Genomic DNA, 14868 nt, shown 5'->3' with positions numbered 1-14868 from the left:
AGTGGACCTAATGGCATCCCGGCACAACAACAAGGTCCCGGTTTACGTGGCTCGCTCCCACGATCCTCAAGCCTTGGCAGCGGACGCGCTGGTTCAGGATTGGTCCCAGTTCCCTCTGGCCTACGTGTTTCCCCCTCTAGCTCTCTTGCCCAGAGTCCTGCGCAAGATCAGGATGGAGGGCCGTCGGGTCATAATCATTGCTCCAGACTGGCCCAGGCGAGCTTGGTACCCAGACCTGCTTCGTCTGTCCGTAGACGTGCCATGGCATCTACCAGACCGCCCAGACCTTCTCTCACAAGGTCCGTTTTTCCGCCAGAATTCTGCGGCTCTCAGATTGACGGCGTGGCTCTTGAGTCCTGGATCCTAACGGCTTCCGGCATTCCTTCTGAAGTCATCTCCACTATGACTCAGGCTCGGAAGTCTTCCTCGGCCAAGATTTACCACAGGACTTGGAGAATTTTCCTGTCCTGGTGTCGCTCTTCCGGCCATGCTCCTTGGCCTTTTTCCTTGCCGACCATTCTGTCTTTTCTACAGTCCAGTCTGCAGCTAGGACTATCCCTCAATTCCCTCAAGGGTCAGGTCTCGGCTCTGTCAGTGTTGTTCCAGCGGCGTATCGCCCGACTGGCCCAGGTGTGCACCTTCATGCAGGGCGCATCTCACATCATTCCGCCATACCGGCGGCCTTTGGATCCCTGGGACCTTAATCTGGTCCTCACGGCCTTACAGAAACCCCCCTTTGAGCCTCTTAGGGAGGTTCCTTTGTTTCGACTCTCACAGAAAGTGGTCTTTCTGGTGGCCATAACTTCTCTCAGGAGAGTTTCTGATTTGGCTGCGCTCTCTTCGGAGTCACCCTTTTTGGTTTTTCACTAAGACAAGGTAGTTCTCCGTCAGACTCCGGACTTTCTCCCTAAGGTGGTGTCTCCTTTCCACCTTAACCAGGACATTTCATTGCCTTCCCTTTGTCCGGCCCCTGTGCATCGCTTTGAGAAAGCGTTGCATACTTTAGATTTGGTGCGGGCGCTCCGGATCTATGTGTCACGCACCGCTGCTCTCAGGCGGTGCACCTCTCTTTTTGTACTGACCACAGGTCAGCGCAAGGGTCTCTCGGCTTCTAAACCGACCCTAGCTCGCTGGATTAGGTCGGCCATCTCCGATGCCTACCAATGTACTCAGGTTCCTCCCCCGCCGGGGATTAAGGCGCACTCGACCAGAGCTGTCGGTGCCTCTTGGGCTTTCAGGCACCAGGCTACGGCTCAGCAAGTCTGTGAGGCTGCCACTTGGTCCAGTCTGCACACCTTTTCGAAGCACTATCAAGTGAATGCTCATGCTTCGGCAGATGCGAGCTTGGGCAGACGCATCCTTTAGGCGGCTGTCGCCCATTTGTGAAGTTAGGTTTTGCCTACTTCGCAGTTTCTGTTTATTACCCACCCATGGACTGCTTTGAGACGTCCCATGGTCTGGGTCTCCCATAAGGAACGATGAAGAAAAAGAGAATTTTGTTTACTTACCGTAAATTCTTTTTCTTATAGTTCCGACATGGGAGACCCAGCACCCTCCCTGTTGCCTGTTGGCAGTTCTTGTTCCGTGTGTTTTTCACCGGCTGTTGTTGTAGACAGAGGTTCCGGTTGTTCCGGGTTTTACTCTATCTCTACTTGTGGGTGGATGTCCTCCTTCAGCTTTTGCACTAAACTGGCTGGATATGGTCATCCAGGGGGTGTATATGCTCGGAGGGAGGAGCTACACTTTTTAGTGTAGTACTTTGTGTGTCCTCCGGAGGCAGAAGCTATACACCCATGGTCTGGGTCTCCCATGTCGGAACTATAAGAAAAAGAATTTACGGTAAGTAAACAAAATTCTCTTTTTTCCATTTTTGCACTTGTTTTTCCCCTCCCCTTTTTACAAGAGCCTTAACTTTATTTTTCTGTCCAAACATAATTTTTACTGTAAAACAAAAAAAAATAGGGTAGGTATGATTATTTGATAGCTTGATATTGCATTTTAACTTTTTGCTGTGGCAACAGAAAAAAAAAATTGCAATTATGGCATTTCGATTTTCTTGTTTGGTTTTACAGCGTTTACCGATTGGATTAATTCCTTTTATATTTTTATAGACAGGACACAGCAATACAAACATTTATTTATTTTTTATTGGAGATAAGGGAGGGGACTCAATTTTTTTTTAGATAGATGGATTTTTCCTCTATTTTTAAAGTTCTGGGTTTTGTTTTTTTTCTTTGTCGCTCCATTGGGAGATCCAGACAATTGAGTGTATATCTTCTGCCTCTGGAGGCCACACAAAGTAATTACACTTTTAAAAGTGTAACCCCTCCCCTCTGCTATACACCCTCCCGTGCATCACGGGCCCCTCAGTTTTTTGCTTTGTGTTGAAGGAGGCACACATTCACGCAAGCTCCACGTTTTTAGTCAGCAGCAGCTGCTGACTTTATCGGATGGAAGAAAAGAGGGCCCCTATGGGGCCCCCGGCATGCTCCCTTCTCACCCCACTCAGGTCGGCGGTGTTGTTAAGGTTGAGGTACCCATTGCGGGTACACAGGCAGGAGCCACATGCCGCTTTCCTTCCCCATCCCTTAGGGGCTCTGGGGAAGTGGGATCCTATCCGGTCATCCAGACACTGGGACCGGTCTCCCTCCGCAGCCCCTGGGGGAATCTGCCGGACAGGAGACGGAGTATCGTCAGGGACATGGCCCTGCACCCACAGGTACTCTGTGTCCCCGTTGGGACGGCGCATAAAGCACCTTGGGCCCAGACGCTGCAGCGACTGCGGCGTGGGAATGGATCCGGGACTACCGCGCCGACCATGCACTGCCGGCCGGCCGCGGTTTTAACTTTAGTCCCCGGCTTTTGCGGCCTAGTACAGTATTCTCCCGCCCCCAGGCCTGCCAGTCAGGGAAAAGGGCGGGACGGTCGGTATGACGCCGACAGTGAGGGCTGGAGTACACTGAACTGTCCTCCGCCCCCCTCACTACTCACGCTGGGGCACCAGATTCCCGCACTTTTGTGACTACGCCCACGCCTCCCTCCTCCTCTGAGAACGCCGTCAGCCATTTTTTCAGCACATTCTGCGGTGGAGAACTTCTGGCTGCAGCTGAGGGAGACCCAGGGCAGGGAATCTGGTGGCCACACAGAGCGGTTGGTAAGCCAGCCGGTGCTGGACCCCCCAGAGTGCCGAACTGTATATATATATATATATATATATATATATATATATATATATATATATCGTTTGTGTATACAGGTTCGGCTGTGCTGTTAATTTGAGGCTATTTACATATCCCTCAGTGATCACGGTGCTCCCTTACTTATCTCTTGGAGGACAACAACATGTCGTCCGCAAAGAGCAAGGGTACCAAGGCACAGGCTTATTTTGCAACCTGTACCTCATGTACGGCAATGCTACCTGCAGGTTCCACCTACCCTCATTGTGTGCAATGCTCGGCCCCTGTGACACTCACTCAGCCGGAGCCTCAGGCACTGGTGGGACCCCCGGCTCAGGTAGAGACACCGGTTCCCACTGTCCAGGTGACAGGGACAGAGTTTGCAGTTTTGGCTGACAAACTGTCTGAGTCGCTTTCACAGTCCATGGCTCAGTCTATGGACAAATGGTCTGCTAAGATACTAGAAGCCTTGCAGTCCAGACCAGCAACACAGATGCAGGGCACTGTGCGTTCTTCGTCCCCAGGTCCCCATCAGTTGGCGCAGCAATCTGCTCCTGAGGTGACACATAGGTCCCACGGTGAGGACTCCGACTCGGACCGCAGTCCCAGACCGGTGAAGCGGGCTCGCTGGGGACCTTCCTCCACTTCATCACGCTGCTCAGGGTCTCAGCATGAGGACTCTCTAGAGGATGAAGAGGAAGGCGCAGCTCAGGGCTCAGACCCTGACGGTGCTCTCAATCTAGATACACCTGAAGGGGACGCCATAGTAAATGACCTGATAGCGTCCATCAACCAGGTGCTAGAAATTTCTCCGCCAACTCCAACTGTAGAGGAGGCGGCTTCACAGCAGGAGAAACACCAGTTTCGGTTTCCCAAACGCACACGGAGTGCCTTTGTCGATCACTCTAATTTCAGGGATGCTGTCCAGAAACACAGAGCATACCCGGACAAGCGCTTTACTAAGCGCCTTAATGACACACGTTATCCCTTCCCCCCGGAAGTAGTGAAGGGTTGGGCTCAGTGTCCAAAAGTGGATCCTCCAGTCTCTAGGCTGGCGGCCAGATCTGTGGTTTCAGTGGCAGATGGCTCATCCCTCAAGGATGCCACTGACAGGCAGATAGAGCTCATGATGAAATCCATCTATGACGCCATAGGAGCATCTTTTGCTCCGGCATTCGCGGCAGTGTGGGCGCTCCAAGCTATCTCAGCTTGTCTATCTGAGATTACTGCGGTCACACGCACCGCTACTCCGCAGGTTGTGTCTCTGACTTCTCAGGCGTCGGCTTTTTCGTCCTACGCCATGAACGCCGTCCTGGACTCGGTGAGCCGTTCAGCGGTAGCATCCGCCAATTCGGTGGCAGTCCGCAGAGCCATGTGGCTACGTGAATGGAAGGCAGACTCTGCCTCCAAGAAATTCTTAACCGGTTTGCCATTTTCTGGCGACCGTTTGTTTGGCGAGCAATTGGACGAAATTATTAAACAATCCAAGAGAAAGGACTCGTCCTTACCCCAGTCTAACAAAACAAACCTCAACAGCGGAAGTTTCAATCGAGGTTTCAGTCCTTTCGGCCCTCGGCCAAGTCACATTCCTCCACGTCAAACAGGTCTGGGAAGGGCCAGAGGAACCCTTCTGCATGGCGGTCTAAGTCACGGCCTAAAAAGACCGCCGGAGGCACCGCCACTAAGGCGGCCTCTTCATGACTCTCGGCCTCCCCAAACCGCATCCTCGGTCGGTGGCAGGCTCTCCCGCTTTTGCGACGCCTGGTGGCCACATGTCCAAGACCGATGGGTGAGAGACATTCTGTCTCACAGTTACAGGATAGAGTTCAGCTCTCGTCCTCCAACTCGTTTCTTCACAACATCTCCGCCCCCAGAGCGGGCCGCTGCACTTTTTCAGGCGGTGAATGCTCTGAAGGCAGAAGGAGTGGTGATTCCCGTTCCCCCTCAGGAACATGGTCAACGGCTTCTACTCCAACTTGTTCGTGGTGCCAAAAAGGACGGATCTTTCCGTCCGTTCTAGACCTCAAACTGCTCAACAAGCATGTCAGCACCAGAAGGTTTCGGATGGAATCTCTCCGCTCGGTCATCGCCTCAATGTCACAAGGAGACTTCCTAGCATCAATAGACATCAAGGATGCTTATCTCCATGTGCCAATCGCACCCGAACATCAACGCTTCCTGCGTTTCGCCATTGGGGACGAACACCTTCAGTTCGTGGCACTGCCTTTCGCTTGGCGACAGCCCCACGGGTCTTCACCAAGATCATGGCAACAGTGGTGGCGGTCCTACACTCTCAGGGCCACTCGGTGATCCCTTACTTAGACGATCTCCTAGTCAAGGCACCCTCCTGGGTGGCTTGCCAGCACAGCCTGACCATTGCCCTGGAGACTCTCCAGAGGTTCGGGTGGATCATCAATTTCCCAAAGTCAAATTGACACCGACCCAATCCCTGACTTACCTCGGCATGGAGTTTCATATACTCTGTCAGCGATAGTGAAGCTTCCGCTGGACAAACAGCGTTCACTACAGACAGGGGTCCAATCTCTTCTTCGGGGTCAGTCACACTCCTTGAGACGCCTTATGCACTTCCTAGGGAAGATGGTGGCAGCAATGGAAGCAGTTCCCTTTGCGCAGTTTCATCTGCGTCCACTTCAGTGGGACATTCTCCGCAAATGGGACAAGAGGTCGACGTCACTAGACAGGAAAGTTTCCCTGTCAAGAGCAGCCAAAACATCCCTTCAGTGGTGGCTTCTTCCCACTTCTTTGTCGAAGGGAAAATCCTTCCTGCCCCCATCCTGGGCTGTGGTCACGACAGACGCGAGCCTGTCAGGGTGGGGAGCGGTCTTCCTCCACCACAGGGCTCAGGGTACCTGGACTCCAACGGAGTCCGCCCTGCAGATCAATGTTCTGGAGATAAGGGCAGTGTATCTAGCCCTACAGGCGTTCCAGCGGTGGCTGGAGGGCAGACAGATCCGAATACAATCAGACAACGCCACGGCGGTCGCATATATCAACCACCAAGGCGGCACACGCAGTCGTCAAGCATTCCAAGAGGTTCGGCGGATTCTGCTGTGGGCGGAAGCCACAGCCTCCACCATCTCCGCAGTTCACATCCCGGGCGTAGAAAACTGGAAAGCAGACTTTCTCAGTCGCCAGGGCATGGACACAGGGGAATGGTCTCTTCACCCGGACGTGTTTCAAGAGATCTGTTGCCGCTGGGGAACGCCGGACGTCGATCTAATGGCGTCTCGGCACAACAACAAAGTCCCGGCATTCATGGCACGGTCTCAGGATCACAGGGCGCTGGCGGCAGATGCGTTAGTTCAGGACTGGTCGCAGTTTCGACTACCCTATGTATTTCCCCCTCTGGCACTTCTGCCCAGAGTGTTACGCAAGATCAGGTCCGACTGCCGCCGCGCCATCCTCGTCGCTCCAGACTGGCCGAGGAGGTCGTGGTACCCGGATCTGTGGCACCTCACGGTGGGGCAACCGTGGGCACTCCCAGACCGACCAGACTTGCTGTCTCAAGGGCCATTTTTCCATCTGAATTCTGCGGCCCTCAACCTGACTGTGTGGCCATTGAGTCTTGGCTCCTAGCCTCATCAGGTTTATCTCAAGATGTCATTGCCACCATGAGACAGGCCAGGAAATCAACGTCCGCCAAGATCTACCACAGGACTTGGAAGATCTTCTTAGCCTGGTGCTCGGATAGGGGTTTTGCTCCCTGGCCGTTTGCATTGCCCACTTTTCTTTCCTTTCTTCAATCAGGATTGGACAAGGGTTTGTCTCTTGCCTCTCTCAAGGGATAAGTGTCGGCGCTTTCAGTGTTTTTTCAAAAGCGTCTAGCCAGACTCTCGCAGGTCCGCACGTTCCTGCAGGGAGTTTGCCACATAGTCCCACCTTACAAGCGTCCGCTAGAACCCTGGGATCTTAACAAGGTGCTGACGGCTCTCCAGAAGCCACCTTTCGAGCCGATGCGGGAGATCTCTCTATCTCGCCTTTCACAGAAAGTGGCATTCCTAGTGGCAGTCACTTCACTTAGGAGAGTGTCTGAGCTAGCAGCGCTGTCATGCAAAGTCCCCTTCCTGGTCTTTCACCAGGATAAGGTGGTCCTGCGTCCGGTCCCGGAATTTCTCCCCAAGGTGGTATCCCCTTTTCATCTCAATCAGGATATCTCCTTGCCTTCTTTTTGCCCTCATCCAGTTCACCAATGTGAAAAGGATTTGCACTTGTTAGACCTCGTGAGAGCACTCAGAATCTACATTTCTCGCACGGCGCCCCTGCGCCGCTCGGATGCGCTCTTTGTCCTTGTCGCTGGCCAGCGTAAGGGGTCTCAGGCTTCCAAGTCAACCTTGGCTAGGTGGATCAAGGAACCGATTCTTGAAGCCTACCGTTCATCGGGGCTTCAGATTCCTTCAGGGCTTAAAGCCCATTCTACCAGGGCCGTAGGCGCGTCCTGGGCTTTGCGGCACCAGGCTACGGCTCAGCAGGTGTGTCAGGCAGCTACCTGGTCGAGTCTGCACACCTTCACTAAACACTATCAGGTGCATGCCTATGCTTCAGCAGAGGCTAGCCTAGGTAGGCAAGTCCTTCAGGCGGCAATTGCCCACCTGTAAGAGGGGGCCGGTTTCCGGCTCTTTTTATCGAGGTATTCTGTTACCCACCCAGGGATTGCTTTTGGACATCCCAATTGTCTGGGTCTCCCAATGGAGCGACAAAGAAGAAGGGAATTTTGTTTACTTACCGTAAATTCCTTTTCTTCTAGCTCCTATTGGGAGACCCAGCACCCGCCCCTGTTCCCTTCGGGCTGTTGTTCTTTTGTGTACACATGTTGTTCATGTTCAATTGTTCTTGGTTAATGGTTCAGTTCTCTGAACATCCTTCGGATTGAGTTTACCTTAGACCAATTTATAAGTTTCCTCCTTCCTGCTTTGGCACCAAAACTGAGGGGCCCGTGATGCACGGGAGGGTGTATAGCAGAGGGGAGGGGTTACACTTTTTAAAGTGTAATTACTTTGTGTGGCCTCCAGAGGCAGAAGCTATACACCCAATTGTCTGGGTCTCCCAATAGGAGCTAGAAGAAAAGGAATTTACGGTAAGTAAACAAAATTCCCTTCTTTTCTTTCAAATGCTTTTGAGTTTTTTTTAGCCCCTTGAGGGATTTCAATCTGTGATTGTACGTATGATTACTTATGCTATATACTAAAATACCGTAGTTTTACAGTATATAGCAAAGGTTCTGTGAAATCCACCCAGAGGTTGAGCAGCTTTAGTACGACCAAGATGGCTCCGACAGCAACAGTTGCCGTAATAACACATAGGAGTTACGAAGTGTGACCAGCAAATTCATCAGAATTTATAGCACAAAAGTGGTGTAAATAACAACAGAAATGTGCTCCGGTCTCTTCACATGGCAGCTAAAGATATGCCAAATTTATTAAGATGCACAGGCATTATGAATGGGTTATCCATGCTTTTCATAAGTCTTGGGAATCTCTGCATTACCTGCTGTGAGGATTCTCCAGTGCCAGCGGCTCAACTGAGCAGTTACTGTATGTGACTGCATGTATGCGATATACATCCAGCTACATTCTGACTAGACGTGCACACTTGTATTGAGCAAGGCCGCTCAAGTCTAGTTAGAACATGGTCAAGAATATGCATATCTCATATATGTGGTCATATGACCTCTCGATCTTGCTGCTTGCACCAGAGAATTGTCACAAAGCAAGTGACTTCAAACTTTTGTGAAAAGCCTAGACACACCCTTTAATGAATTTCCCGCATCTTTCATCAAGACTGAACTGTAGGTGTATATTGCCTAGGCTAAAAACTTTTTTTTATTTCTCTTTTTTGTTGCTTTTTTATATTCTATATAGTGTAGGGACCTACAACCATGAGGTTCCCGTGATGAGGGTTGTAGGCTTCCGTTTTATGGCCATAATACCAACTAAAAACCTCATATTTTTTTGTACAGGATACAGCCAGGCCCCTTTTTGTTAGGCCTTGCATATTAGAGTTCCTGTCCCTGTATGATGCATAGTTTGAGTACGGCTTGGCAGCCCACCTGATCTAATAGTATGGGCGTTGCTTAATAGGCTGCGGGTTTGAGACTGGGCATCTGCTAGTGTGAACAGTGCTCTACAGTGCAAGGCATCAGTGTTATGATCCGGAACCATGGAAGACCACCACAAATCATTGGCAAAAAGGTGACAAGAGCATTGGCAACTAATCTGGCCGCCATCCCCTTACTAACCAACACAACTAGAAGTAGCCGAGGGGTGAACTAACATCCTGTGCACCGCGAACCCAGCCGGAGAACTAATTATCCTAAAGGTAGGAAAGATGAATAACTCTCTGCCTCAGAAAATAGACAAGAATAGCAAGCCCCCCACATTCAAAGACTGCGGGTGATATAGCAAAAACACAATACACAGGTAGATGACAGGATTAGCAAAAGGTGAGGCCTCCGCTGACTAAAATAGGAAAGGACAGGAAAGGGACTGATGGTTGCCAGAGAAAAACCCTGCAAAATACCAACTTCCTGATAGTACAAAAAGGCCCTCAGATCGCTCGATCTGAACTCCGTCCTATACCAGGTGCCCTTGTCATACCAATGAACAGAAAAGAAGATTCATAACAAAGTCAACAAGCCACAAACACATGGACCCAAAGGAGCTATACTCCACACAGAACTGCAGGGAGTTCCTCAACAATCCACTAAGGGGGAAAATCCCTGCAAGCAAATAAACTGAAAATAAACACAGCAAAATGACAAACCCAGATAAACAAAAGAACCAGACAATAAATAAAGAGCAAGCACTTATCTGGGGAAGATGTGGTGTAAAGCAGGATTAAGCAGGCTAGAGATACAAAGAACAACTGACATCCGCAACAGCCTGCAATCAGACCAGGACTTAAATAAGCAGAGAGTTAGGAAAGGAAACACCCACTGCACAACCCACCTGGTCTCTATCCAAACCCTTCCTGGCCACCAGAGGGAGCCTCCCAGCAGCCAAGACATAACTAACATTCACAACACATCAGTGTGCAGTTTTACCATCCAGCAATCGTCCCCTCCATGTTTTGGAAGTGTGTGTGATTTGCTCCTCTTGCACTTGTGATGCCTCCACCTAGTGAGGGCTTGGCTGTATCCTGCTGGAGTAGTAGTTTTTGGCCTGGGCGATGTACAGCTGCAGTTCCATCTTTGCTGTAAGTAATGATATTTATTCCTTTTTGTTGCTTTTTTATATTTCATCAAGACTTGCGTGAAAAATGCAATCTGGATTAACTGGGATCTCTAATTTAATTTTGAATTCTGTAAGTTCATTTGTTTGTCGTACTACCCATTGAATGGGGATTTCTTCTCATAATCTCACAAACTCCTAAATCTGAGGTTTATTATTGTACTAGAAGGTGGCCCGATTCTACGCATCGGGTATTCTAGAATTTACGTATTGTGTAGTTAATGTATGATTTTTGATATATATAGATATAGATATATAGATGTTGTGTGTAGTTACCAAGTGTTTGTGTAGGGCGCTGTACATGTTCTGGGTGTTGTCTGGGTGTGGCGGGGGGTGAGAGTGGTATTGTTTGTGTGTTGCGTTATTTGTGGAGCACTGTGTGTCTGTAGCGTTGTGTGTGTGTGTTGCGCGGTTTGTGTGGGTGTGGGGTGTGTGTGTGTTTTGGGGGAGGTATGTTTTGTGCAATGTGTGTGTTGTGCGGTATGTGCGTATATTTGTGTGTGCCGCGGTGTTTGTGTGTTGGGTGTGTGTGTGGGTGTCTGTGTAGGGCAGTGTTTGTGGTTCCCAGTGTGTGTGTGGTGTGTTGTGCAGTGTGTGTGTGGCGGTGTGTGTGTGTGTGTGTTTTGGGGGAGGTGTGCACCCCCCATTGTGCTCCATCCCCCATGCTGCGCACCCCCCATCGTGCTCCATCCCCCATGCTGCGCACTCCCCATCGTGCTCCATCCCCCATGCTGCGCACTCCCCATCGTGCTCGATCCCCCATGCTGCGCACTCCCCATCGTACTCCATCCCCCATGCTGCGCACTCCCAAACGTGCTCTATCCCCCATGCTGCGCACTCCCAAACGTGCTCCATCCCCCATGCTGCGCACTCCCCATCGTGCTCTATCCCCCATGCTGCGCACTCCCAAACATGCTCCATCCCCCATGCTGCGCACTCCCCATCGTACTCCATCCCCCATGCTGCGCACTCCCAAACGTGCTCCATCCCCCATGCTGCGCACTCCCCATCGTGCTCTATCCCCCATGCTGCGCACTCCCAAACGTGCTCTATCCCCCATGCTGCGCACTCCCCATCGTGCTCTATCCCCCATGCTGCGCACTCCCCATCGTGCTCCATCCCCCATGCTGCGCACTCCCCATCGTGCTCCATCCCCCATGCTGCGCACTCCCCATCATACTCCATCCCCCATGCTGCGCACTCCCCATCGTACTCCATCCCCCATGCTGCGCACTCCCAAACGTGCTCCATCCCCCATGCTGCGCACTCCCCATCGTGCTCTATCCCCCATGCTGCGCACTCCCAAACGTGCTCCATCCCCCATGCTGCGCACTCCCCATGTGTTTGTGGTTCCCAGTGTGTGTGTGGTGTGTTGTGCAGTGTGTGTGTGGCGGTGTGTGTGTGTGTGTGTTTTGGGGGGAGGTGTGCACCCCCCATCGTGCTCCATCCCCCATGCTGCGCACCCCCCATCGTGCTCCATCCCCCATGCTGCGCACTCCCCATCGTGCTCCATCCCCCATGCTGCGCACTCCCCATCGTGCTCTATCCCCCATGCTGCGCACTCCCCATCGTACTCCATCCCCCATGCTGCGCACTCCCAAACGTGCTCCATCCCCCATGCTGCGCACTCCCCATCGTGCTCTATCCCCCATGCTGCGCACTCCCCATCGTACTCCATCCCCCATGCTGCGCACTCCCAAACGTGCTCCATCCCCCATGCTGCGCACTCCCCATCGTGCTCTATCCCCCATGCTGCGCACTCCCAAACGTGCTCCATCCCCCATGCTGCGCACCCCCCATCGTGCTCCATCCCCCATGCTGCGCACGCCCCATCGTGCTCCATCCCCCATGCTGCGCACGCCCCATCGTGCTCCATCCCCCATGCTGCGCACGCCCCATCGTGCTCCATCCCCTATGCTGCGCACCCCCCATCGTACTCCATCCCCCATGCTGCGCACTCCCCATCGTGCTCCATCCCCCATGCTGCGCACTCCCCATCGTGCTCCACAGTCACACATCAGACAGTATACACGCACACATCTGATCGCATACACTCACACACACACCCCACTTCTCCCTGTGCCCACCGGTGGGCGGTCCCAGCAGCTGTGCTGCACGCCGTGCTCATCTGCCGACACTCACAGATCCGATCGCATACACTCACACACACACACTCACACATCAGAACACACTCACACACATCCGATTGCATACACTCACACACACACTGACGATATCGCACATACGCACTCACACAATCACAACATCCGGAGATACCACATGCTTCTGGCCATGCGATTCTCCGGCAGGTCCTGGAAGGTCACTGCACAGTATCGCCGCCGAGAAGCAAGCGATATCACGGGATGTTGTGAGTGTGTGGATGCGATCTGATGTGTGTATGAGGTGTGTGTGAGAGTGAGTGTGATCTGATGTGTGTGTGTGTGTCCTTATGTGTGTGCGTGTGTGTGTGTTCCGCCGCTGCAGGACCTTGATGCGCTCACCTGGGAGCCGGTGTACGCTGGTAACCATGCTACACAATATTACTCGGTGTACCATGGTTACCAGCGTACCCCGCTCGCACGGGAGCCTACACCAGCGTACGCCGGCAACCCCAGCAATGTGAAGGTGTGTGTAGGCTGGGTTGGCGGCGTACGCTGATGTGGGCTCCCGGGGGTACAGCACTGACCTGGGAGTCGGGGCTCCTATCGGTTCGGGGAATGCGTGCAGGGGGCCAGAGCGAGCGTGCAATGCGTGAGGGGGCGGGGCGTGGCCGAGTTGGAGCCTTGGCGAGCGGCCAATCCGTGCGGGGGGGGGGCCGAGCCGAGGCGAGCGGCCAATGAGACGCTTGTCGCGGTAAGGACACAATTTTGGAGGAAGACAGACAGACAGACAGAATAAGGCAATTATATATATAGATAGGGCATGTGATGGATAGGTTTGCAATGTGTTTGTCTCTGTGACCCCCCCTGCATTTACTTATATAGAAACCATGTCATATGGCTTTTTGTATGATGTAGCCAAATGCACTCATTGCCAAAACAGCATTTTTTTTCTTTTTATGGCAGGCGATCCAGAGAAGAATCGGCGTTATGTCACCACCAACAGCTTTGCAAAGGGAATGCTTGGTATCAGTGGAGACTGGTGAGATGTGTTACATTAAATTATATCCACTTTATGTAAAAATAAATTCCTTACGGTCACTTGCAGACTCCCTACGCCAGCATCCTCCATCAGGCAAGATAGTACTCCTCGAGTCTTGAGTTGTTTGCCTCTCATCTAGCCAGTTGATACCCTGCGCTGCACTGAGAAGAGGCAAGAACTCCTCAACAGCTGCGCTGACTACAGATGGGTGTCTTTTTCTGTTGGAGGGGACTTTGATCTGTCTTATTCATGTAGAAAACTTGTTAAAAAGTCCAAAGTTGATTTATAGGGCAGCTACCCCTAATGGGTGGCAGCTTGTTCGCCCAACAGCTATCTCAGCCGACTTTCTCATACACAGGAGTACTGGCTCTACCACTCCTGTGTTCTCTATAAGAACTGATCTCCGGGAGAAGAAAATTAGACATGCGCTATTGACCCCTGTCCTGACCATCAGTCGTTCGGCACCCCATACATATTAGACTATCGGCCGAACCTACAGATTTTGACCAACGTTGTTTTAACGTGCATGTGGGTCTTTAGACTACTTACACTGTCAAGGGAGAAATTTGGGTAAGACTGCTAATGGAGTCTTTGTTCAGGGCAAATCCAAAGGACGGGCCCAAATTGGCTATCTGCGCAGATATTATGAGACTCAATAATCAATGAGCACAGGACATGTTCTTTGATTGTGCCCAGGCTTGCGTCTGAACTCGTGTATTGAATTGCTCAAGCATTATTACATCATTTCAGCCTTGAAACATATTTATAAACCTTCTCCATTTGCTCACACATACTGATAAAGAATAATTAGGGGGCAGTGCGTATAGGTAGCATTGGGAGAATGCATGAGATCATATATCATCCCTGATGGTACATTCCTTTCTCACACATTGAAGACTTTAAGTGAAGATGAGATTCTGTAGGAGTGATGCATGGGAGTATGGGATCACCTGCCTCATCCTACAGATATTACATTCCTTCTACTGTGAATTTTGCTGATAAGGTTCCCAATTAACTTAATGAATATCTCCCTTATTCATAGTTCGTTCATTTGTACCTTGGCTTCATCATCTTGTTGGTTAACCCTTTCCTGAACATACATCTGGGGCTATGAACTAGGTTATAGCCTATTGCAATTGTTATATAGGCACAGATATTTATGCAATTACATTTATCCCTGGATTTTCTTTATCGTTCCTTTGGGAGACCCAGACCATGGGTGTTTAGCTTCTGCCTCCGGAGGACACACAAAGTACTACACTAAAAGTGTAGCTCCTCCCTCTGAGCTTATACACCCCCTGGTG

General features: G+C 51.4%; 1 protein-coding gene across 1 annotated transcript in view; it reads left to right on the top strand.

The window, feature by feature from the left end:
- SFI1 (SFI1 centrin binding protein) overlaps positions 1-14868 on the top strand; it is a 134319-nt gene that overhangs the window by 93387 nt on the left and 26064 nt on the right. Inside the window, 1 exon segment of the mRNA XM_075323458.1 lies at positions 13489-13564. Within this exon segment, the coding sequence (XP_075179573.1) occupies positions 13489-13564 (76 nt within the window).

The sequence above is a fragment of the Anomaloglossus baeobatrachus genome, chromosome 1, assembly GCF_048569485.1.
Source record: "Anomaloglossus baeobatrachus isolate aAnoBae1 chromosome 1, aAnoBae1.hap1, whole genome shotgun sequence".
Classification (NCBI taxonomy): Eukaryota; Metazoa; Chordata; class Amphibia; order Anura; family Aromobatidae; genus Anomaloglossus; species Anomaloglossus baeobatrachus.
This window is presented reverse-complemented; position numbering and strand designations above follow the sequence as displayed.